The 24950-nt window shown below is 40.2% G+C and overlaps 1 protein-coding gene across 2 annotated transcripts in view; it reads left to right on the forward strand.

Moving 5' to 3' along the window:
* The window catches only part of spg11 (SPG11 vesicle trafficking associated, spatacsin), a 208412-nt gene that overhangs the window by 18475 nt on the left and 164987 nt on the right, over nt 1–24950 (forward strand). The window contains exons 5-8 of one of the 2 annotated variants that reach the window (XM_063066206.1): nt 1945–2085; nt 4054–4475; nt 12356–12501; nt 17506–17641. In XM_063066206.1, the coding sequence (XP_062922276.1) occupies nt 1945–2085; nt 4054–4475; nt 12356–12501; nt 17506–17641 (845 nt within the window). Of the gene's footprint in view, nt 1–1944; nt 2086–4053; nt 4476–12355; nt 12502–17168; nt 17379–17505; nt 17642–24950 lie in introns of those variants that run through there. The other variant, XM_063066207.1, reaches the window with a different exon arrangement.

Genomic DNA, 24950 nt, shown 5'->3' on the forward strand with positions numbered 1-24950 from the left:
TCACCTATCATCTTCTTGTCTTCCTTCCCTCCCCACACCACCTTATTCTGACTTCTTGTCTGTGGATAGTAGGGGTGGGGAGGGCTATGGTCCCAGTGCAGGTCGATGGGAGTAGGCAGTTCAAATGGTTCAGCACAGACTAGATAGGCCAAAGGATCTGTTTCTGTACTGCACTTTTCTATGACTATAAGATTAAATTTAAGGATAAAGATTAGCTTTATTTGTTACAACAAATAGTGAAATGAGTTGTTTGCATCAATGACCAACACATCTGAGGATGTACTGGGATTGACCTTAACTACTATATCTGTGGACCTTGGACTGTGGGAAGAAACTGGAACACTCGGAGGAAACCCATGCTGTCACGTGGAGAACGTATAAACTCCTTACAGACAGTGGCAGAACTGAACCTCGATTGGTGGTCGCTGGCACTGTAAAGCAATTGCACTAACCACTGTGCTACCGTGCTACACTAATTTGTCATGGAACAAGTTCCAATATCCTCAGTTTCCTCACCAGTTAGCAATTCCAATCATTCGTGGTTTATATATTGGTTATTATATATTGTGTTGGCGCGTGGCCAAGTGTGAAGGTCGTTAGTTTGAGCCTTGGCTGAGGCAGCGTGTTGTGTCCTTGAGCAAGGCACTTAACCACACATTGCTCTGTGACAATACTGGTGCCAAGCTGTATGGGTCCTAGTGCCCTTCCCTTGGACAACATCAGTGGCGTGGAGAGGGGAGACTTGCAGCATGGGCAACTGCTGGTCTTCCATACAACCTTGCCCAGGCCTGCGCCCTGGAAACCTTCCAAGGCGCAGATCCATGGTCTTAGGAGACTAACGGATGCCTATTTATTGGTTATTATAGCATCCTTATGCGTGACCATTATGCATGATCATTTCAAGGCCATACTGACTGAGGGCAGTGTTGAAAGTCCACTGGTAATTAAAAGGACTGTTTCTTTTTTTAATTTTATTTTTATTTGGATAGGGTATTCACAAGTAATACACAAACTTTTTTTTACGTATATAACCTTTTCCATTTTTTATGTGAGTAAATCTATATTAATTTGTACATTCACAAGTGCACATTGGGATAATATAGAAAATAATCGGGCACTCAAATAGATGTTTATGTGCAATTGTAATCCCACTCTATTAAACTAAATAATGATAATAGTTGTTATAAAAAATATTAATAATAGTGGTTGAATACTAATTTCCATGTATCTCTTCTGGTCCATTTCTTTCTGGTCCAAAATTTCCCCCAGATCTTTTCCTTACTTGTGTTAATTCCCCATTTTCCAAAAAAAAAGAACAGTAAACATTCGAGCCAAGGGTGCTTACGTTAACACTATTACTATGTTGGTGAGACAAACAGTATAAACCATTCGGAGAGTCATCTAAATTCTGCTCGCTCTGGGGTTATAAATTCAACCCATTTATTCCAAATTTGATAAAAAATTTTCCTTTTGAATTCTCAGAGAGTAGGTCATCTTTTCCACTTTAAATATTTCCAAAATGATTTCATGTCACTCTTCTAATGTAGGTGATGTTGGATTTAACCACTTTCTGGTGATTGATTTCTTACTTGCCGCTAAAAGGGCCTGCAGCAGCTTTATATCTTCCTTCTTTTCCAAAAACAACACATGCCCCAAATGGAGAGTTTCAAAGTTCAGAGGTATCTGAGTCTTAAATACCTTAACTAATGTTCTGTGAATACCTTTCCAATATAAACTTAATTTAGGGCAATCCCAAAAAATATGGAAATGATTTGCCTCCTTGGAGCCATACCTTCTCCAACACGCCATGTTTATGTCTTAATATTTTTCCTGGTATGGGGTTAAAAGGACTGTTTCAACATCTCTTCTGCTTTTGTGGAGCTTTGATAAAATCCAAGATTGATTTAATATGTGAAATCTCAGGTTGTATTATTCTTCTTGCAGGGAACATCCTGATTGCCTGCAGCGTGCCAGTAAAGGTTATAATGATGAATCTTTGAGAGCACCCACTGGCATTGATGAGGATGACCTTGCAAGTTCTCTATATAGTGATAAAGTGCTCAATTTCCCATTTCAAACAGATAGGTAAGGCTCGAAGCTATCAAATTTAATGACAGTTTAAATAAATATATTTAAAGTGAAATGAATTATGTATTACATTTATTATTAACGCATATATTGAAATAATTGGCCAAAAATCCAAAGGGAAAATTGGAATTTTTTGTACTGTCCTTAATAACTTGGAAAGTTTTGCTTGAAAGCCAGGAGGAAACATTTTCATTTGGAACTTTGAAAAGAAATTGGATTAAAACTTGGTACAGAAAAAATTACAGGGCTACAAGCAAGGTGCTGGAGAATAGAGTGACTGGTAATCTTCTTCAAGTGGCTAGAATATATACTTAGGACTGAATGGCCTTACATTTATAATATCCTATCTCAATATTTAGCTGGTGCATTTTGTACACAGTTGTTCCAGATGTGTCTAATCTTTTGATCTACTAAGTGTACTGGGGAAAAAAGTAAACAAAATTTTATTCAATACCACATCTGAAACTCATCAACACATACCAGTACAAGCATATGTACAGTACATTAAGTATTTTACTGACTTAAATTCCGATTAAAATCTGCTCAAATCACTGATCCCTTTAACGTCCGTGGCTGTGCAATAACAGAAATGCTCCCAAACACATACCCTTTGTTGCCGCGCAGCAGGAATTTTCTTCTATATAACGTAAATATAACTTTGAAATCTATGTTAATATGTCGGTGTCGGTGCTGTGCAATTGCTCAGCAAAAGAGGTGACAGATGCTCCTTCCGTCCGATAGCCTACAGGTCACCCTTGGGCAAGGTGTAGTACCTGTTTAGCCTCTCAATCAGGGTCACGTGAAGCCATGGTTTGCAGGTGGTAGATGGTTTTACAAGCAGATTCTACAATTGGAATTTATGGTTGTAAAACTAAAAACGCTGGGCAGATGAATCTGCTGATCAATGGCTAGGGTTACCCATCCAGTATGGACACTGCAACTGAAGAAGGCAATGGGAAACCACTTCAGTATTCCTCCCTTGTATAATCATGAACTCAATAATGTTAATATAATTGTGAAATCACCTGTAATTAATCGTGTTGCTAAATACAGACCAACACAGACACAAGACTTTCCAGGAGCAGATCCATGGTCTTGCGAGACTAACGGATGCCACTAAAATATAATCATAAATTTTCTAAATAATAAGCATACCACAACCTTCGAAATGTTTAGAGCTTCAATGTATTTACATTGTGACAATAAACACAGAATGAAAGTCATTGTTAATAAACCGCTGGCCCGTTGAATGGCAATACTGCCTAAATTTAAAAGTTTACAAAACATGAAAGATTTTCTTTGTACTATATTGCATTCTACCCTTCAATTCATAAATAAAATCAGAAGTATGTGATTTTTCAATTTTCATTCTAAATATAGTATGCATATTACTATTAAAAATCATTTAAAGTGCTGCAAAATTTTCAGGCCATGTATACATTTCCTGCTCAGAACAATGGTTGGTCTGCACAGCTGTTTTTAAAAAAAATTAATTATTAGAGGGAACATTGGCTCAAATCCTGCTCCTCTTGCCCAGCCTTGGCCCCAGAGAAAGACTGTTTAGTTTTGTTTCTAGGAAGAGGTACAGTCAACGTTTCGGGCCGAGACTCTTTGTCAGGACTAACTGAAAGAAGAGCTAGTAAGAGATTTGAAAGTAGGAGGGGGAGGGGGAGATCCAAAACCCTCCCCCTCCCACTTTCAAATCTCCTACTAGCTCTTCTTTCAGTTAGTCCTGACGAAGGGTCTCGGCCTGAAACATCAACTGTACCTCTTCCTAGAGATGCTGCCTGGTCTGCTGCGTTCACCAGCAACTTTTATGTGTGTTGCTTGAAATTCCAGCATCTGCAGATTTCCTCGGGTTTAGTTTTGTTTGGTTGTGTATAGTTGAATTTGAAGTTTATTATTGCATTTTTATTGTGAAGTTTATTGTTTTGAAGCATATTATTATGTTTATGTTTCATAAAGGTCCTGGACTGCCCAGCTGAGAGCTTTCTACAACAAGACAAAAGTATCACCAGAAGAAAAATTCCTGACGAAGTCTTTCACTCCCTGGTATCATTATCTCTCCAGTTGTAAATCAAATGCTACACCCTGTCATACCAGTTCTCGGCAATCAAACACTTTTGGACACGATGAGGGTCTAAACAGTCAAGAAAGTAAATGGTTCAGAATCTTTCAGCTACAGGGGCTGAAGGAATCCATGAGTATAGAGACGGTGTCAGTTTCTGGATTCAGTGTTCTATTCACCCTAGTTGCTGCTGACTGTGAAGCAATGACTATCGCATTCTGGGACTTGGAAACTGAAGGAGTGACGTACCATCACATTGACGGCCATTCCTTACCCGTAGAAGGAGGTGGCAAAGATGAATTATGCCTGTTTCTCACAGGTAAGCGTTTGATACTTTAACTAAATATGCATTTGTTTTAATCGCTTCTATCTGGTACATCTCCAATAATTCAGTGTTTTCAGTTTCTTCCTTACTGGCAAGACCAGAATCAGGTTTAAAAGACTGAAGAAAGATAAGAGTTTTACTTGTCACATGTACTTCAAAACGTACTGTACAGCAAAGTGCGTCGTCTGCGTCAAATCAAATCTCCAAGAATTGCACTAGGGGCAACACACTGGTGTCACCGCGCTCCTGGCACCATATAGCACCCCCACAACTCACTACTCTCACCGTACATGTTTGGAATGCGAGAGGACACTGGATACATCACTAAACAATTCCTGTTAAATGAGTGTTTTAAGTTTCTTCTTTACAGGGAGAATCAGAATCAGGTTTATTGTCATTGACATATGTTGTGAAATTTGTTTTTTGTTACATGAACAGTACAGTGCAAGACATAAAATATTAAGAAAAGTTACAATAAGAAATATTTTTTAAAAGTATGTAAATAGAGCAAAATAGTGAGTTAGTGTTAATGGACAGTACAGAAATCTGATGGCAGAAGGCAATAAACTGTTCCTATAACATTGAATGTGCATTCTCAGGCTCCTGTGCCTCCACCCTGATGGTAGTAATGAAAAGAAGGCATGTCCTGGGTGGTGAGGGCCCTTCATGGTGGCAGAACACAGCAACCATTCCATGTCAGCAATGGTGTATTGACCACTTTGAGAAAAATGAGGTTTGTGCTGCTTTATTCCCCAGCAGTGTGGCCTGGTATGAGGGTGGCCTCTCAGCTGATGATAAATTAATTCTCAAGTCAAGACAGTTCCCTGGATGGAGCGTGTGGCAGACAGCTGGTATCTCAATTTAAAATTGGGAAATAGAAAAGGCATGTCAAAGGGGCAATGTTATGATAGTCATGGGAGATTTCAACATGCAGGTCGATTGGGAAAATCAGGTTGGTAGCAGATTTCCAGTGAGTGAGTTTGTTGAATGCCCAGAAGATGGCTTTTTAGAGCAGCTTGTCGTTGAGCATACTCGGGAATCAGCTGTACTGGATTGGTGTTATATAGTGAACTGGAAGCGATTAGAGACCTTAAGGTAAAAGAACCCTTAGGAAGTAGCAATCACAATATGCAAACACGAGAAATTCTGCAGATACTGGAAATTCAAGCAACACACACAAAATGTTGGTAGAACACAGCAGGCCAGGCGGCATCTATAGGAAGAGGTACAGTCGACGTTTTGGGCCGAAACCCTTCGTCAAGACTCATGGATCATAATATAGGCAACACACATCAAAGTTGCTGGTGAACGCAGCAGGCCAGGCAGCATCTCTAGGACGAGGTAGTTGACGTTTCGAGCCGAGACCCTTCGTCAGGACTAACTGAAGGAAAAGCTAGTAAGAGATTTGAAAGATTTGGAAGTATCTTACTAGCTCTTCCTTCAGTTAGTCCTGACAAAGGGTCTCGGCCGGAAACGTCGACTGTACCTCTTCCTAGAGATGCTGCCTGGCCTGCTGCTTTCACCAGCAACTTTGATGTGTGTTGTTTGAATTTCCAGCAACTGCAGAATTCCTCGTGTTTACGTGGATCATAATATAGCTTTCAACTTGAAATTTGATAGGGAGAAAGTAAAGTCTGATGTAGCAGTATTTCAGTGGAGTGAAGGAAATTACAGTGATATGAGAGAGGAGCTGGCCAAAATTGGAAGGAGCTGCTGGCAGGGATTACAGCAGAGCAGCAATGGTGTGAATTTCTGGGAAAAGTGAGGAAGGTGCAAGATAGATGTATTCCAAAAACAAAGAAATACTCAAATGGCAAAATAATACAACTGTGGCTGAGAAGGGAAGTCAAAGCTAATGTAAAAACAAAAGAGAGGCATACAACAAAGCAAAAATTAGTGGGAAGATAGAGGATTGGGAAGCTTTTAAAACCCCACAGAGAGCAACTAAAAGAATCATTGGGAGGGAAAAGATGAAATGTGAAAGCAAGCTATCAAACAATATCAAAGTGGATAGTAAAAGCTTTTTCAAGTATGTAAAAACTAAAAGAGAGATGAGAGTGGATATAGGACTGCTAGAAAATGAAACCAGAGAAATAGGAACGGGGGACAAGGAGATGGCAGATGAACTAAGAGTATTTTGCATCAGACTTCACTATGGAAGACCAGCAATTTGCCAGGTGTTGAAAGGTGTGAGGGAAGAGAAGTGAATGCAGGTACTATTACAAGGGAGGAGATGCTCAAAAACCTGAAAGACCTAACGGTCCATAAGTCATCTGGGCTAGATAAACTGCATCCTAGGGTTCTGAACGAGGTAGCAATAGGGATTGTGGAGGCATTAGTAATGATCTTTCAAAATACATTGGATTCTGGCATGGTGCTAAAGGACTGGACAATTGCAAATGTCACTCCACTCTTTAAGACAAGAGGAAGGCAGCAGAAAGGAAATTATGGACCAGTTAGCCTGACCTCAGTGGTTGGGGAGATGTTGGAGTCAATGGCAAAGGATGAGGTGATGGAGTACTTGGTGACACAGGACAAGATAGGACAAAGTCAGCATGGTTTCCTTCAGGGAAAATCCTACGAAGTTAAGAGCCCATGGTATTACAGGAAAGTTACTAACATGGTTAGAGCATTGGCTGGTTCGTAGGAGGTAGCGAGTGGGAATGAAAGGATCCTTTTCTGGTTGGCTGCCAGTGACTAGTGGATTTAAACTAGTGTTAAAAACTTTTACACCAGAACCATTTTTAACATGGAGATAACCCATATTAAATGTGTTTAAGATTACAAGCTTGTTTATATGTCTATGAAGGTCATCCAGGTCATCGTATATCAAGCAGTGGTAAATCAAGGCAACTGGACTTGCTGTGTTGTCTAGAAGACATTTCGCCGCTCATCCCAAGTGCCACAGATCCCTGTTTTTTAAACCTACAAACACACTCAGATAGAAACACGTCCATTTCAAGGATCCTACACTCAAACATAAACAGAGCAGTATTGTATATGCTGTCCAATGCAATGAGAAGAGCACACTTGTTACAAACACCTGGTAGGGTGCATTCTCCAGACACCTTTTAGGTAACCGTAGCCTTCAGCCAGGAGCAGGTGTCATCAGGTGGTTCCCAACCTTCACCGAGTGTTTCAACCCTTAACCACAACACTCTCCAGTTGGCGGGGCCAGCAGTGGTGGCCAAATCACTGTCCATCTGCTCCTGGCTTCCAGCTCCCCTCCTCTTGCCTACTCCAAATCCAACAAGAGGCTCGTTCTGCCTTTTCCCCCATCCTACAAGCTGCTTGTTTTTTGCTCCTTTCGTCCAGGCCCAGATCTGACAGCAACCGCCATGCTGATTTGGCTGGGAAACCTCTGCAGCTGATCTCCACAGGGAATAACCATGCCTGCCATCCCTTGTTTTTACGCTCCTGCACTAAAGGTTGGTACTTCAAGGCCTTTCTCTCGTGGGCCTCTTCCCATCCCTCCTCCCACAGCACAGTCAGTTCAACCAGAATTATTTTTCTGTCTTCAGTTGACCACAGTACAGTGTCTGGGCGTAGAGTTGTGTGCACCACATCCGGGAGCTGCAGCTTCCTTCCCACATCAACCCTCATCTCCCAGGACCTGGCCGTTAGCAGCAGATTGTTTGGTTACGAAAGGCCTGGCTCCCTCCTTGATGAAGGTGATGGCCTTCCTCAAATCTGCGCCAGCCGTCCTCTTCTTGCATCTCTCTCGCTCTGGTGTGTCAGCAAGAGCCAGAAGCCCCTTATCATGGCACCACCTATACCGTCCTTGAGTTAGAGCTGTTTTGTACCTGGACAGTATGAGCCAGTGTCTACTTTTGACCACAGAGCTTACAGTCCGGGTCCTCCCTCATCCCCCGTGTGTACAGATGTAATGTAATGTGTGCAGATCTGTACATCGGTGAGACAAAATAAAACCTCTTCACAACTGGATAGCCCAACATAGGGCTAACACTCAAGTCAAGACTCAGCTATAAATCTACACTTAAAGAACAAGGGACACTCTTTTGATGATAACAATGTACACATTTTGGACAGGGAGGATGGGAGGTTTGAAAGAGGGGTTGAAGAAACCATCTTTGTCAAACTGGAAAACCCATCCCTGAACAGAGTGGTTGGGGTACGACATCACCTATCAGCGACTTACAATGCATACCTAACATCTCTACCCCAGCAGCGTCTCCACAACCGTTCACACCTCCATTCATGCAAAGATAAGACTAATGACCTTCTCATTACCTCTGTGACTCTTAATGACCCTCATGTGATTGCTGTACCTTGAAACAATAAGCCAGTTTCTAAGGCAGAAAATTACCCACCATAGATCAGAACTGAAGAAGCCAGTTTACTGATGGGTGGTGAAATGTCTTCTAGACCACACAGCAAGTCTAGTTGTCTTGATTTACTACAACTTGTTCCTTCAACTAAACACAAGAAGTCCCAGTTGTTTAAAACTGATATAGTGACTTTCAACTCTGAATGAGCTGTAAAGTTTAAAGGGGAATAGTTAGTAAATAGAATTGACGGAATAACGACTGTATGAGACATGCAACTTTAATTGATCTACTCTCCTGCTCATTTCTCTCAGTCCTCTCCATTCTCCCCATCCTGTTGTTTCTCTGCTATGCTGGGTAATTGATTTACAGATACTCTACTATTCACTTCTTATAGCTGTGCTTTGACAGTTGTTTGTTGATAGATCTTTCTTTCCCCAAAGTGCACCAATGTGTGCTTTCAGCAGGACATTGTTATGCACCAGTATCCTGGATCTTGAGGTCAACTATCTGATATTGCCAGACAAACTGCAAATCAATCAGCACCTTCCTCAAGGATGTGATGCAGTAGTGTGCAGTGTCAAAGTTAGTCCTTTGGGAAGTTCAGTAAGTTTTCCTTAAAGAACATAGGCTATCAGAGAACAGTGTTCTATTTTGTAACTCCAAAACGTAAAGCTAATTAAAAGCAAAACCACAAGGTTGGGAATGCGAGTCTAACTTCGTGTTTACTCCATAGCATAATAAATTCTAAATTGTTGCATTCAGGCCTAAGGACTTCATTGCTGTGATTGATTTCTCAATCATGAGCTTCCTGACAAGGGATGTCACCTTGGCAGGTAAGACTCGTGGCTGTGAAAGCAATGTCAGGTTCTGGGGCTACCTCTGTGGTAGCTGTAAGGGTTGACTCTGAGACTGCAGGAAGTGGTTCTGACAGCTCGTGACCTCTTTCTTCTCTTTTTCTCGACTTTTCTCTCTGGATCGGCTCTGATCCCTTTTTTTTTCTCATGTTCCTTCTTTCTTTCATGCCTCTCTCTTGTCTCAGTCTACCACAGCCTACAATGCTGACCCTCCTGTTTTTACCACATACAAGCCCAATGTGGTTTGCTGGTGGTTGTATTTCCCTGTTAGAAATGTCATTTCCACATGAGTTGTCTTTTTCTCCAGTATAAGTTCTTGGTTGGATAGCTTCAGGGTTCAATTCAGTATCTTCAGCCGAGCCAATGATTAATTTCTTTTTAATTAATTTGCCATTCACTTCTGGTGTAAGCCATATTGCTTGTCTATTGTTAGGTTCCACATTGTAAATCTCAGGCTAGCTAGTCCTGCGTCACTCTCTTCATTATCATTAACAGCATGCAGATTAGGGCTTTTTTTGAAACTGCAAATTGATTTTTTTAATATTTTTCTCTGTTCCCTGTGCATCCACTTGTTTTTTTTCTGCCTGACGTACTCTTTGTATGTGTCCCACTTTGTTGTATTTTCTGCAAGTTTCACCTTTAAACCTGCCCTCTTGTGTATGTGAGCCTCTGCCACAACAGTAACACAATTGGGTTGGCCAGGCAGGCCTTCATCTAGACACTGTAACTTTGTTCACTCTCACTTTCATTCCTGACTGCATTTCATTTGCATCTCCAATGATACAGCTATTTCAACTGCTCTTTTAAATGTAAGTTGTGCTTCAATTAGGAGCCATTTTTGAAAGCTTTCTCGTAAGATTCCACAAACTAAGCAACCTCTCAGTGCTTCATTCAGCCCATTACCAAACTGACAGTGCTCTGAAATGGACTCCCCTTCCTTTTGGTTCCGCTTATGAAACCTAAAGCGTTCTGCGATCAGCAGTGGTTTTGGTTCTTAATGTTCCTGCATTTCTTTTGCAATTTCAGCAAAGCTAAGTTCTACTGGTTTGGTTTGAGAAGTCAAATTCCTAAGAAAACTGTAGGCATTTAAATGCAATGCATTCAGCAAACCTGGTACTTGTTTCGCATTGGCTATTCCATTTGCTTTAAAGTGCAGCTCAATTTGCTCCTTATACAATATCCATTTATCTGTTGTGTAATGGAATGTGTCAGTCTTTCCCACGTAGCCAGTCATTACTGCTCTTTTTAAAAATTATTGTCACTTGATACTCACTGTTTGTGAACTCATGAATTCTTCTGTTTTCTACCTTTTTTAAAACTCAATCGTGTCTTCCCTTCTGAAGACGTGCTGCTGTGCTTTTTTTATTTTAACTTGAACGTTTCACTGCACTTCCACAGGTAGGTAATTGTCTCGGGTTCGTTTTAAACATACCTCGTCAACACCTTTGGGACTCCAAAACACAAAACTAATTAAAAGCAAAAACACAGGTCTGTGAATCTGAGTCTACTTTAAGTAAGGCAAACACATGTCATGTGATAGTGTCATAACATGTGCAATTCACTTATTTTTACATGTAACCCATAATGATTTAACCAGCAGCAGACAGTAATTACAATGTTACTGAAATTAATAGGCATCCGTTAGTCTCGTGAGACCATGGATTTGCACTTTGGAAGGTTTCCAAGGCGCAGGCCTGGGCAAGGTTGTATGGAGGACTGGCAGTTGCCCATGCTGCAAGTCTCCCCCCTCCATGCCACCGATGTTGTCCAAGGGAAGGGCACTAGGGCCGATACAGCTTGGCACCGGTGTCGTCACAGAGCAATGCGTGGTTAAGTGCCTTGCTCAAGGACACAACACGCTGCCTCAGCCAAGGCTCGAACTAGCAACCTTCAGATCACTAGACCGACACCTTAACCATTTGGCCACGCGGCAACACTGAAATAGTAAATACACAACACACACAGTGTACGCCCTTCAACCCACCATGATATGATGACATTTTAACCTACTGTAAGATTAATCTAAACTTTCTCTCCGACATAGACTTCCATTTTTCTATCATCCACGTGGCTAAAACGAACTTATCTCTGACATCCCTCCTATACTTTCTTCCAATCACCTTTAAATTACGCTGCTTGTATTAAACATTTCTGCCTGGGGAGAAAGGTGCTGCAGTGCACTCTATCTATGCCTCTTATCGTCTTGTACACCTCTATCAGGACACTCCTCATTCTTCTTCACTCCAAAGAGAAAAGCTCTAGTTTCCTCATAAGACATGCTCTCTAATCCAAACAGTATCCTGGTCAATCTCCTCTGCAGCCTCTCTAAAGCTTCTACATCCTTCCTATAATCAGGCAACCAAAACTGCAGGCAATATTCCGAGTGTGGTCAAATATTCCAAGTTTTATACAGCTGTAACATTACCTCACAGCTCCTGAACTCAGTTGCCAGACTAACAAAGGCCAACACTCCATGCACTTTCTTAACCACCCTATCAACTTACACAGCAACTTGAGGGATTAAGGATGTGGGCTCCAAGGTGCTTCTGTTCCTCCACGCTGCTCAGAATCCTACCCTCAATCCTGTTTTCTGCCTTTAAATTTGAGCTTTCACAGTAAATCGCTTCACACTTTTCTGGGACAAATTGAATATCATAAAATATAAGTTTCAAAACCTTGATTAATTTTCGTACAAGTATTTACTTGTGTATTTCGATTTTAATTTGCTTAGATGCTGGCCTTTCCATGGTGGTGTTTGGTTTCTCGCAAGAAGATCTCCTGAATCGCTTAATGATTTATGGGAAAGCTGGCATTGTTGATTCGTTGTGCCACCTCAATAAATGGAATCGATGTTCAATCCCCATTCATTCATTGGAGGTAAGCGATGGGGAAACTGAAAACGTCAAAATTAAAAACGTGTTCTTAATGTCATGCTAAATTGTAATGGAAATGTTGTTGCTGATGAATCCAATATCAACTTGCTTTCATAAAATGGTTCTTTAAAATGGTCCAGCATCTGCAGGCTTTCTCTTGTTTGTGCTTTAAATTTATAAAATTGTTCGGCATGGTGGTGTAGTGGTTAGCACAACACTTTACAGTGCCAGTTATCACCGATTGGAATTCGATTCCCGCATCTGTTTGTAAGGAGTTTGTACATTCTCCCCGCAACCGTGTGGATGTCCTCCCACAGTCCGAAGACGTATGGGTTAGGGTTAGTAACTTGTGGGCTTGCTGTGTTGGCGCTGGAAGCGGGCAATGCTCTCGCTGGTTGCCTCCAGCACATGCTCGGACTGCTTTGGCTGTTAATACAAACGGGCACTTCACTGTATGTTTTGATGTACATTTGACAAATAAAAAAGCTCATCTTTAAGATCTTTAAAGGAAGTTACTAGATTTTAGTGCAAACAACAGGAATTCTGCAGATGCTGGAAATTCAAGCAACACACATAAAAGTTGCTGGTGAACGCAGCAGGCCAGGCAGCATCTCTAGGAAGAGGTGCAGTCGACGTTTCAGGCCGAGACCCTTCGTCAGGACTAACTGAAGGGATGAAGGGTCTCGGCCTGAAACGTCGACTGCACCTCTTCCTAGAGATGCTGCCTGGCCTGTTGCGTTCACCAGCAACTTTTATGTGTGTTACTAGATTTCAGTGTTGCCATTTCAGGAGTAAATAGGAATCTCTGTGAATGGTGGGATGAGTTACAGAATAGGATAGAAGGAGGAATTACTGATGGAGGATTCAACCCAAAACATCAATAGTTCCTATCCTCTCATTGACTTTCTGAGATCCTCCAGCACATTATTTGCAGTTTTGTGTGTGTCTATGTCCCTCCCTGTGAAAAACAGGAGTTCCCACCCATTTTTATGCCATGGAGCCTTACCCTTAGCTGAGGGACTGTGGACCCCAGGTGAGGAACCCCTGCTCTAAAATAAGGAGGCTTATGATGAGCTGAGCTTTATGAAGAACCAGAATCAGCTTTATTTTCAGTGAAATATGTCTAAAAATTTGTTGCTTTGTGGCAACAGTGCAGTGTAATACATAAACAAAATACTCTTAATTCCAATAAGAAATATAAAAATAAATAATAAATGCAAAAGAGAGCAAAAATAATGAGGTGTTTGTGGGGTCCTAGACTGTTTGGGAATCTGAAAGTGGAAGGGAAGAAGCTGTTCCTAAAACATTGAGGCTCCTGCATTCCTCCCTGACGGGAGTTGTGAAGGATATTACAATCAATTGTTCTAACGCAGCTGAAGAAAATTTTGCAGCCCCTCAATTTGTTACATTAAACTCCCTCCTCAGTTTCTCTGATTTAGGATTCCTTTTTGAACGTGACTTTTACCATATTCAGCAGTGTAAATGGGTAAAGAAAATCCAACAGCTGTGCCAGAGAAGCAAGGAAATACTCAACATTTGGCCAAAGGTTTCCTCATTTACTGCAGTTTCATGATTGGCTTTCCTTCCGACTGAGTAATGAGTATTTACACAGGAATTTGATATTAGAACTGATAACTATCGGATTATTGTAAAAACCCCATCTGGTTCATCAGTGTCCTTCAGGAAAAGAAATCTGATGTCCTTGCCTGGTCGAGTCTATCTGTGACACCAGAGCTCCAACAGTACAATTGACTCTGAAAGGGCCTGCAGCTTTGTTCAGGTTCACTGAGGAATGGCCTGTAAATGCTGGCTTTACTGATTATGCCTACATTCTGAAAAATAAATAAACAAATATAAATTTCCTCATTGATAAATAATTGATGTTCTTGTTGATGGTGCTTGAAGTCTCTTTTGTTGCAAGAAATTATGCGTAAAAATCAAGCACTTTGTTAACTGGCCATGTCTGCCAACGCGGCTTAATATTTGTTTGATTAAATTTCTTGTACTGGGTTTTCATGAAACTTGCTGAATGATGTGCTGATCTCTTTCCATTAGACGGATTTACATCCAGTTAATTGCATTCCTTCCTCTCTCCAAGTTCTGCCTGGTGATCTGAACTTCTCATGCTGGGAATTGACAAGTGTGACACCTTAGTTATTAATTGCCTTTATAAAATATTTTTCTCTGACATGAAATTGTCTGGAAATAGTAGAGTACCTTGTAACTGAGCCAAAAAGAACAAAGTTATGAATCCCCTTGGAAATATTTATCTAACATGTATGATGGCGTTAATAGGTTTGGTTTGATAAAGCTCTCCCATGTTTAGATCTCATCTAATTTATAACAGGCAGCTTTAGACACTTGCTAAGCCGTTTATTGTGACCTTTAGCCTCCAGTTTCAGGAAGGAATATGATATCTTCGTACTTATAATTCCTTCCAGCCATGGTTTTTAGTTTCCCTTTTATTTCTGCACCATCTGGGGAAGAAAAGATTTCAACAGAGCACTTTTGCACAGACATATTAAATCTTAACAATAATCTTGTCTGGCTTCAGCTGGCTTCTTGAAGATTTTCTTGTTGTGTTTCTCTGACTGTGAATATCCTCGTACTGGGCTGCGCTGCTACTAAACCGGAATGATGCGGTGTTTGGGTTAGAGGAGTATTCACTGAAGGGGATTCAGTGGGTAATATATTAAGGAGCAATTTCATATAAATTAACTAAGGTCTCTTGGCAGCACTTACTTCGTAAATTCATTTTACATACATAATGCAAAAATAGCATCAAGACGGATCAGGATCAACTTTATTCACCGCATACATTTATGTGTATTAGGAATTTGCTGTGGAGTGTTAGTCCAATGCAATAAAAAACAGCGTTCAATAATTATAAAGAATTATATAAAAATACAGGATTATGTATAAATAAAAATGCTGCGGAAAAAGCTGCAGAAGATCGTGAAAACGGCCCAGCACATCACACAAACCAATCTTCCGTCCTTGGACTCACTTTACACTGCACACTGTCGGAGCAGTGCTGCCAGGATAATCAAGGACACGACCCACCCACCCAACACACTTTTCGTCCCTCTTCCCTCCGGGAGAAGGCTCAGGAGCTTGAAGACTCGCACGGCCAGATTTGGGAACAGCTTCTTTCCAACTGTGTTAAGACTGCTGAACGGATCCTGACCCGGATCTGGGCCGTACCCTCCAAATATCCGGACCTGCCTCTCGGTTTTTTTGCACTACCTTACTTTCCCTTTTCTATTTTCTATTTATGATTTATAATCAAAATTTTTAATATTTACTATCGATTTGTAATCCAGGGAGCGCGAAGAGCAGAATCAAATATCGCTGTGATGATTGTACGCTCTAGTATCAATTGTTTGACGACAATAAAGTATAAAGTAATCAAGTTAGAGGTTAAGGGACAATATGGAATATAATATGCATAAATAAAATTACTACCAACATGTATTTACAATGTAAACAGCTTTATAGGGTGTTTACAATGCAGTCATGGGGTGGGTGGGGCGTGGAGTAATAGATAGAAGGGGTGAGGGGAGTTGATCAGCACAACCATTCATAAAGATTGAAACTTATCTTCTATCTTGGTGCTTTTGTTAAAGAAATTATTTTGAGATGTGACACAGTAACAGCCCGTCTGGCTCAACCACTCTGCACTGTCCAATAACACCATGTAATGGGTGCACAGATGTAATGATGGTCTCTACCTCCATCACCCTCTCAGGCACTGCTTCCAAGATTCTGATCACCCCCTGGATGAAAAACAATCACCTTAAGATAAACCTTCTACCTCTTGCCTTAAACCTATACCCTCTGATCTGTGTACACCTTTGTGAGGGGGAGAAATTCCTTCACATCTTATCATTCAGCAGAGGTGTAGATAGGGTAACTGCAAGCAAGCTTTTTCCACCTGAGGTTGAGTGAGATGAGCTAGAGGTTATTGGGTTAAGGATGAAAGGTGAAATGTTTAAGGGGATGTGGAATGAGCTGCCAGTGAGGGAGTGATGAGTGGGTTTGGTTGCAGTATTTAAGGTAAAGTTTAGATAGATCCATAATGGGGGGTGGGGTGGGCTTGGAGGTCCATGGTCCAGATGTGGATCGATGGGACTAGTCAGAATTACAGTTTGAACAGACTAGATGGGCTGAAGGGCCTGTTCTTTGCTGTAGTACTCTATGACTCTATCTACACTCTGCCTTCCCTAGTTCTGTATGAAATCAAAAGATGACAGAAAATGTAAAGCTGGAAATGAATTCTCAACCAAGGACATTTTAACCCATGTATTGAAAAATGGTGGCATGCTGGTAGTGTAGTGTTTAGAGCAACACTTTACAGTGCAGTGATCACCAACTGGGGTTCAATTCCCACCGCTGCTATGAGGAGCTTGTATGTTCTGTCCATGACTGTGTAGGTTTCCTCCGGGTGCTCTGGTTTCCTCCCACATTCTAAAGACATACGGTTAGTGTTACTAAGTTGTGGGCATGCTACGAAGTCACCAGAAGCATGGTGACACTGGTAGGCTTTCCCCCAGCACAATCCTCGTTGATTTGATTTGACGCAAATGACACATTGTACTGCATGTTTTGATGTGTGCATGACAAATAAAACTAGTCTAATTTTAAATGTAAAACAGGACTTAATTGAAGGAGGTAAGGAAATTCATGCCTAAGAACTTCCGGGGAAAGGAAGTATCATATGAAAAACGCCACGCTTTATACAGAGGAAGGAAGCACATTGGAAGACAAAAAGCTGAAGTACAAAGCAAACAGTCGAAATTTGAGACACGTGAACAATATCAATAATGTAAAGGAACATAATTGATGGCAAGGAAAGGCTTGGAGATGGGCGTCGTCAATCAGGTGACGACCTCAGTTACTCTGTTTCACGTGGGGCCTTTCTGGTCGGTGCTGGCCTGTGATTTATGAGTGCTGATTAACAGCCTGTTACAAGGACAGAAATAATTTGTTGTTATGCTTGAATACCTAGGCTGGAATTGAGAACAGACAGCTGGACACGGTGGATTTTTTCTTGAAGAGCAAAGAAAATCTATTTTACGCTCCAGCAGGATTTTTAAAGCAGGAAAATTCTGGAGCTGCACTGGCATCGTGCGCACAGCTAAAGAGTAAGGAACCCAGAGTAAAATACAATCCCTTCAATATGTGTCAGATGAAGCCTTTACAGGGAATTAAATATATGTCGCAGCACTGTTTTTGTTTAAGGCTCCATTGATATTAACAAAACTCTCTCTCACTTAATCGGGATAAAAGTTAATTCTGTCCTTTATCCACTGGACAGGTGATGAACTCATTCAAGTGTGTTGTACTCTGCCTCTGAAATTTGTTTCCATTGATGTTAGTGTATCTTAGAAACTCATTCCACAATTACTGTACATACTGAAGTGTAATTTACCGTCTGTTTCCAATAGTAGGCTATAGTGACTTAATTAAATTTCCTAGAACATAGAACATTTCACACAGTACAGGCATAGTTTCTAGGGTCCTGGACAAAGTGCAGACCTTGAAAACCTATGGAGTTGACTGGAGTTTACCTTGCAAGTTAAAGGCACGGTAGGTGTGGGGGTTTGTGGAGCCCACACTGAGCACGTTGCAATTGTCCTCTGATCCCACACACTCACGAACAGCATGAAGATTTGCTTCAGAACTTAGAACAATACGCCACAGTACAGGCCCTTTGGCCCTCAATGTTGTGCCGACCTTTTAATCTACTTCAAGATCAATCTAACCCTTCCCATCTGCATAGCCCTTCGCTTTTCTATCATCCATAAAATGTCTTAAATGTTCCTATTGTGCCTGCCTCTATCACCACCCCTAGCAGTGCATTCCATGCACCTACCACTCTCTCTGTTTTTTTAAAAAGACCTGGCCTCTGACATCATACTTTTCTCCATCACCTTAAAATAACGCCCTCTTGAATCAGCCATTGTCTGGAACTTTTAAGGCACAAAGATTACTAGTGCATAGCAGCTCCAGCCTGAACATTGTTTTGATGCTGGAATGGACTGAATATAGAACAGTACAACACAGCACAGGCACTACAGCCCATGATGTGCTGACCTTTTAACCTGCTGCAAAATCAATCTCACCCTTCCCTCCCACGTAGCCCTCTATTTTTCTTTCATCCATGTGTCTGTCTAAGAGTCCCTTAAGTGTTGCTCAAGTATCTGCCTCTACCACACCGCGCCCCCCCCCCCCCCCGGGCAGTGCATTCCACACATCCACCACTCTGCGTGTGAAAAAACAGAACTTATCTCTGACATCCATTTCCTTAAGTTTAATTGAGCAAGCCTCAATGGGATGGTTACACAGATAGGGAACTGGCATATACCTGCACTGTGTTTATCAGCGTGGTCTGGTCTGCCTGTCTGCACACTAGTGTGTGTATGCAGGGCACACTGGATGTCAAGTGGTCAGTCCAGCAGCCACCTCTGATTGTGCTATCACTTCATATCAGTATCCCCCAGCTTCATACCGGCCACTTCTGGCATATAAAGTGCAGTCCCATTCACTAGAATAGCATACCTGACATTCAGTAAATAGGTGAGTGAAACCACGTGACTTGTTAATGTTTGTTTTTAAATTATTTATGTGAAATAGGTGGACTTAAACTTGTTAGTTTTTTCTTTGTAATATTAAATAATTTGATTTCAGTGGTCACCCTATATCTCTGATAATTTGAGAGGTAAAGCAGCCGGCATAATCGAAGACCTCACACACCCCAGACATTGACTCTTTTCCCGCCGAACCCACTCCCAACAGGCAGAAAGTACAAAAGTCTGAAAGTACGTACACCAAGCTCCAAGCCCAATTCTATCCTGCTGTTACCCTCCGGTTGAATGGTATGATAAGATGGACTCTTGGCCTCACAATCTGTCTCATCGTGATCTTTTACTTTATTATTGACCTGCTCTGCACTTCCTCTGCAGCTGTTACACTTTATTAGTCGATAAGACCGTCAAACAGGAGCAGAATTGGAACACTTTGCCCACTTGGCTCCACTCCTCCATTCGATCATGGCTGATCTATTTTCATTTTTAGCCCTGTTTTCCTGCCTTCTCCCTGTAACCTTTGACACTCTTACTGTTCATGAACCTATCCAACTCTGCTTTAAATATACCCAAAGACTTGGCCTTGACAGCCGTCTGTGGCAATGAATTCCACAGATTCTGACAATGAAATTCCTCTGTTCCTCCATTCTAAAGGGGTGTCCCTCCATTCTGAGGCTGTGCTCTCTGATCCTAGACTCTCCCACTATTGAAAACATTCTGTCCAGACCTTGCAATATTTGATAGGCTTCAATGAGATCAATTCAGCAATTCAGGACTGGCCTGTTCTGATGAAAGATTACCCACTCTAGTTCAGCTTCTCTCTCTCACTGATCATTGATAAATATAATTGAATCTTGAATCTCCAGTCTCTCCACAGATGTTGTCTGATCTGCATGTTGTTTCCAACAGTTGTTAAGGTTCCAAATAACGGCTCTGTTCTGCCGCGTAGAGTTCCAGCTTGTTTTTATTAGTCCTCATTTGTCTGTTAATCAGACAGTTCTGATAGCACTGTATCACCTGGATAGGCTTTTCACACAATCATACACATTTCCCTTCTTCTCTCCATCCTGTCCCCCTCTGCAATTTGAAATTGGAATTGGTTTATTATTGCCTCATGTATCGAGGTAGAGTGAAAAGCTTGTCTGTTCATATAGATTGATTCACTGCACAATGCATTGAAGTAGTACAAGGTAAGGCAGTCATAGGGTACACAATAAAGTGTAACAGCTGCAGGGAAAGTGCAGTGCAGGTAGGGTTTAATAAATGGTATGGGTTTATTATTGTCAGATGTACTGAGACACAGTATTCTGCATACTGTTCATACAGATCAAGTCATTACACGATGCATTGAGGTAGAACTAAAGTTCAAAGTAAATTGAGAGACTTCTGGTAGCGCTCATGGAGTGAAGTCGCGTTCTTGACTCGCTCCATTACCTCTGAGTTTTTTCTCTCTATGGTCAGCTATACTTTAATTAACTATTAAGGTATCAATTTTTACAATACTTTGAATTAAACTGAATTCTCTGACAATTGGATGATATTGAGATCGGCTATGTCTAAGAACGGGAAAGACGGCAAGGATGGTAAACCTCCGGTTAAACCGAAAGCTACGGATCTCCCTCCGACTGAATCACCGGTGACTTTGAAAGCGATATCGGAGTTAATTCAGAGGGAAATTTCAACCTCTGTTAGGGAGATGATTCGTACAGAAATTATGGGCTTTGTTAAAGACCTGATTCATACGGAAATCTCAACTAAGTTCCAGAAAATTGCCGATTTAATTGATAAGATGCAAACATGTATTGCGGAACATCAGTCGGCTATATCTGATCTTCAAAAATCCGCGCAACAAAGTGAGCTTAAGATGGGGAAAGTCGAAGAAACAATTAATGTAATGAAGAAGAAACTTGACTTTTTGACTTTTAAAAACTCTGACTTGGAATCTAGAATGCGACGGCAGAATTTACGAATGATTGGCGTCAGGGAAGCCGTGGAAGCTAACAACCCTATGAAATATTTCTCCCAACTTTTAAAAGATGCATTCCCTACTGTATTTCCTGACCAACCACCGCTACTGGATCGTGTTCACAGAATCCCATCATACTCGTCTAGGTCAGATAGACCGAGGCATGTTATCTTACGTTTTCATTACTTTCAAGACAAGGAGAGACTGTTTCGATTCGCTCGATCTAAAGGTTTCATTGATTTTTCGGATCTTAAGTTCCGATTCGTGGAAGATTTCAGTAAACCAATCTGGGACCAACGGGTCCGTTACAGATCCGTGATGTCGGAATTCTATAAGATGGATTTAAGACCAGCGCTGCTGTACCCTGCACGTCTAAGGATTCGCATGTTAGATGGAGCCCTTCGTTTTTTTGATTCTCTATCGGATGCCCAGAGTTATCTGGATCAACTTTCATCTTCAACATCTTAATTGCCTTTTTTTTAAATTTTCTCCGTTGATCGGAGGCTGTGAATTGGTTGGTTTTAACTTTTCTGTGCCCTATTTGGGCAGAAAAGTTTACTTTCGATTTCTTAATATGGCTGCTAAACTTTCTTTTTAACTGCGTCATTTCTTTCTTTTCCCAGGGGATTCTGAGTGGTTACTTCCCTTTTGTCATCTTACGTATTTCCTGTGCGGCCTTAAATTTTGTAGTTTTTTTTAAATTTTATTCTGTTTTGCTTTTTATAATCATTTTATGTTAATAATCCTATTTTTTTTTTGTTGCTGTGTCTATTCATGAGTTTGAGGTTTATTGTGGTTTTTTTTTAATATATACTTTCCGGCTTTTGTTCTGTTCTGTGTGTATTTTAATTGAGCTAACTTTTTTTTACTTTTTTTTACTGTTTTACAATTAGCTGACCCTTTTCATATTTATACCTTTTTTTTAGGGAGCGTATACCGGAAGTCATGGGGGTAGTTTTAGCGCTTGCTTCTTTCTGGCGGGTCTGCTTTAGATTTCGCCTTGGGGTCTTGGGGGGGGGGGGTGGGCGGGGCTTCACGTTTTAGTTTGTTTCTCTTTGGGCTATATACATTATTGAAGTATTGGTTGCGTCCTTTTCCCCGGTATCTTTTGTATGTTCTGTTTCCTCTCCGGGTTTGTGGGTCGCGCCTATTGTCAATCCTCCTTGTTATGGGTTGACTTTAGGATTTATGGAGTCTATTATTAATTTTGTCTCCTGGAATACTAATGGTCTTAATCATCCTATTAAAAGGAAAAAAGTTTTTAAAGTGTTCCGGAGACTTAAAGCACAAATTTTATTTTTACAAGAGACCCATGTACGGAGGGGGGACAGACTACGTTTTTTCAAATTCTGGAAGGGACAACAATTTCATTCGAACTCCAATGCTAAGATTCGAGGCGTCTCTATTTTTATAGACTCCTCAGTTACTTTTATACAACAGGATATTATCTCTGATCCGAATGGTAGATTTTTACTGGTTAGTGGTTTACTATTTAATAAAAAAGTAGTTTTGGTTAATGTTTATGCTCCTAATATGGATTGTCCGGAATTTTATAAATCATTGTTTGATCAGTTTCCGAATTTGAACGAGTTTTCATTGATTTGGGGCGGAGATCTTAATACCTGTTTATCTCCAGCTTTGGACCGTTCGGCTCCTTTACGGACTTTACCTAATAAATCTGCAAATTTGATTAATTTTTTCCTTTCTGATTCTGGGTCGACGGACATTTGGCGTTTTCTGCATCCTCAGGAAAAAGATTTTTCCTTCTTTTCACATGTTCATCATTCCTATTCAAGAATTGATTATTTTTTCATTGATTCTCGTCTCATTTCTTCAGTGATTAAATGTGATTATGATTCTATAACCATTTCGGATCATGCTCCACTTAAGCTTTCTATTAAAATTATGGCCAATATACCAAACAATAGACAATGGCGTTTTAATTCGCTGTTGCTTCAGGACTCGGACTTTGTTAATTTTATGAATGAACAGATTGAGCTTTTTTTTACAATTAACCATACAGAAGATATTTCGGTTAACACTCTTTGGGACACTTTTAAAGCCTATATTCGGGGTCAGATTATTTCGTATTCCGTTGCTTTGAGGAAGAAACAGAAGCAGGAGGAGATGGCAATTGTGGACAAGATTAAAGAAATTGATAAGAAATATGTTATGGCTCCTTCTGAGGAGCTATACAAACAAAGAACTGAACTTCAAATGGAACACAGTTTACTACTCTCGTCCTCGATTGTAAACCAATTAAAGAAAACAAGAAGTGATTTTTATGTTCACAGTGATAAAATTGGCAAGCTGCTGGCTAATCAATTGAAATCTAATTATGTTAAATCTCAAATCAATCAGATTTATAACCAAAATGATCGATTGATATTGGATCATGTGGGGATTAATCAAACCTTTTGTGATTTTTATTCTTCTTTATATCAATCAGAGTCTCCTCGAGATTCTAAATATATGAATGATTTTTTAGATAAGTTAGACTTCCCTCAGATTTCACAGGATATGTCTTCTTTATTAGATACTTCCATTACAATGGATGAGATTAAGAATGTTATTTTTTCTATGAATCTGGGGAAAGCTCCTGGCCCTGATGGGTTTACCGTTGAATTTTATAAATGTTTTGCTTCTTTATTGATTCCTTGGCTCTATAAGGTTTTTGAGGCTTCTTTGAAACTTGGTAAACTTCCGGAATCTTTTAATAGAGCATCAATTTCTTTAATACTAAAGAAGGATAAAGACCCTGCTCAATGTGCATCTTATAGACCAATATCTTTATTAAATGTTGATTCTAAAGTTTTTTCCAAGTTATTAGCAAATAGACTAGAAAAAGTACTTCCTTCTATTATTTCGGAAGACCAAACGGGTTTTATTAAAGGTCGTTACTCTTTTTATAATATTCGTACATTGTTAAATATCGTTTATACTCCCTCACAAAATGTTCCTGAGTGTGTTATTTCTTTAGATGCCGAGAAAGCTTTTGATAGAGTAGAATGGCCTTATTTATTTAAGGTGCTTGAAATGTTTAATTTTAGCTTGAAATTTATATCCTGGATTAAACTGTTATATCACTCCCCTGTAGCCTCGGTTCGTACTAACTCCTTAAACTCACCTTTTTTTCCTCTCTTTCGTGGTACTCGACAAGGCTGTCCTCTTAGTCCCCTATTATTTGATATTGCATTAGAACCTCTTGCAATTGCTATTCGAGAATCTTCAAATATTACTGGGATAACTCGGGGATTAAAGTCCCATAAATTATCACTCTATGCTGATGATTTACTTTTATATATTTCTAATCCTGAGAGATCCATTCCTGCTGTTTTAGAGTTATTAGCACAATTTGGTCTTTTCTCAGGTTATAAATTAAATCTTAGTAAGAGTGAACTTTTTCCGATTAATAAACATCTTCCCTTATATTATAAATTCCCATTTAAATTGATTAATAATTACTTTTCATATCTTGGGATTAAAATTACTTGTAAACATAAAGATTTATTTAAGACTAACTTTTTACCATTAATAGACCATATTACTCAACTTTCATCTAAATGGTTTCCCTTATATTTAACTTTGATTGGTCGTATTAATGCAGTTAAGATGTTTTTTTTGCCAAAATTTTTATATGTGTTTCAGGCATTACCAATTTTCGTTCCTAAATCTTTTTTTGATAAAGTTGACTCTAAAATTTCTTCATTTATTTGGCAGAATAAGAATCCGAGACTGGGTAAAATACATTTACAGAAAGCTAAGAGAGATGGAGGTTTAGCATTACCTAACTTTAGATTTTATTATTGGGCTATTAATATTCGACATATGAAATTTTGGTTACTTGACCGGGACATACTATCTATTCCTAAATGGGTAGCATTGGAATTACAATCTGTT

The sequence above is a fragment of the Mobula hypostoma genome, chromosome 13 (assembly GCF_963921235.1).
Source record: "Mobula hypostoma chromosome 13, sMobHyp1.1, whole genome shotgun sequence".
Taxonomy (NCBI): domain Eukaryota; kingdom Metazoa; phylum Chordata; class Chondrichthyes; order Myliobatiformes; family Myliobatidae; genus Mobula; species Mobula hypostoma.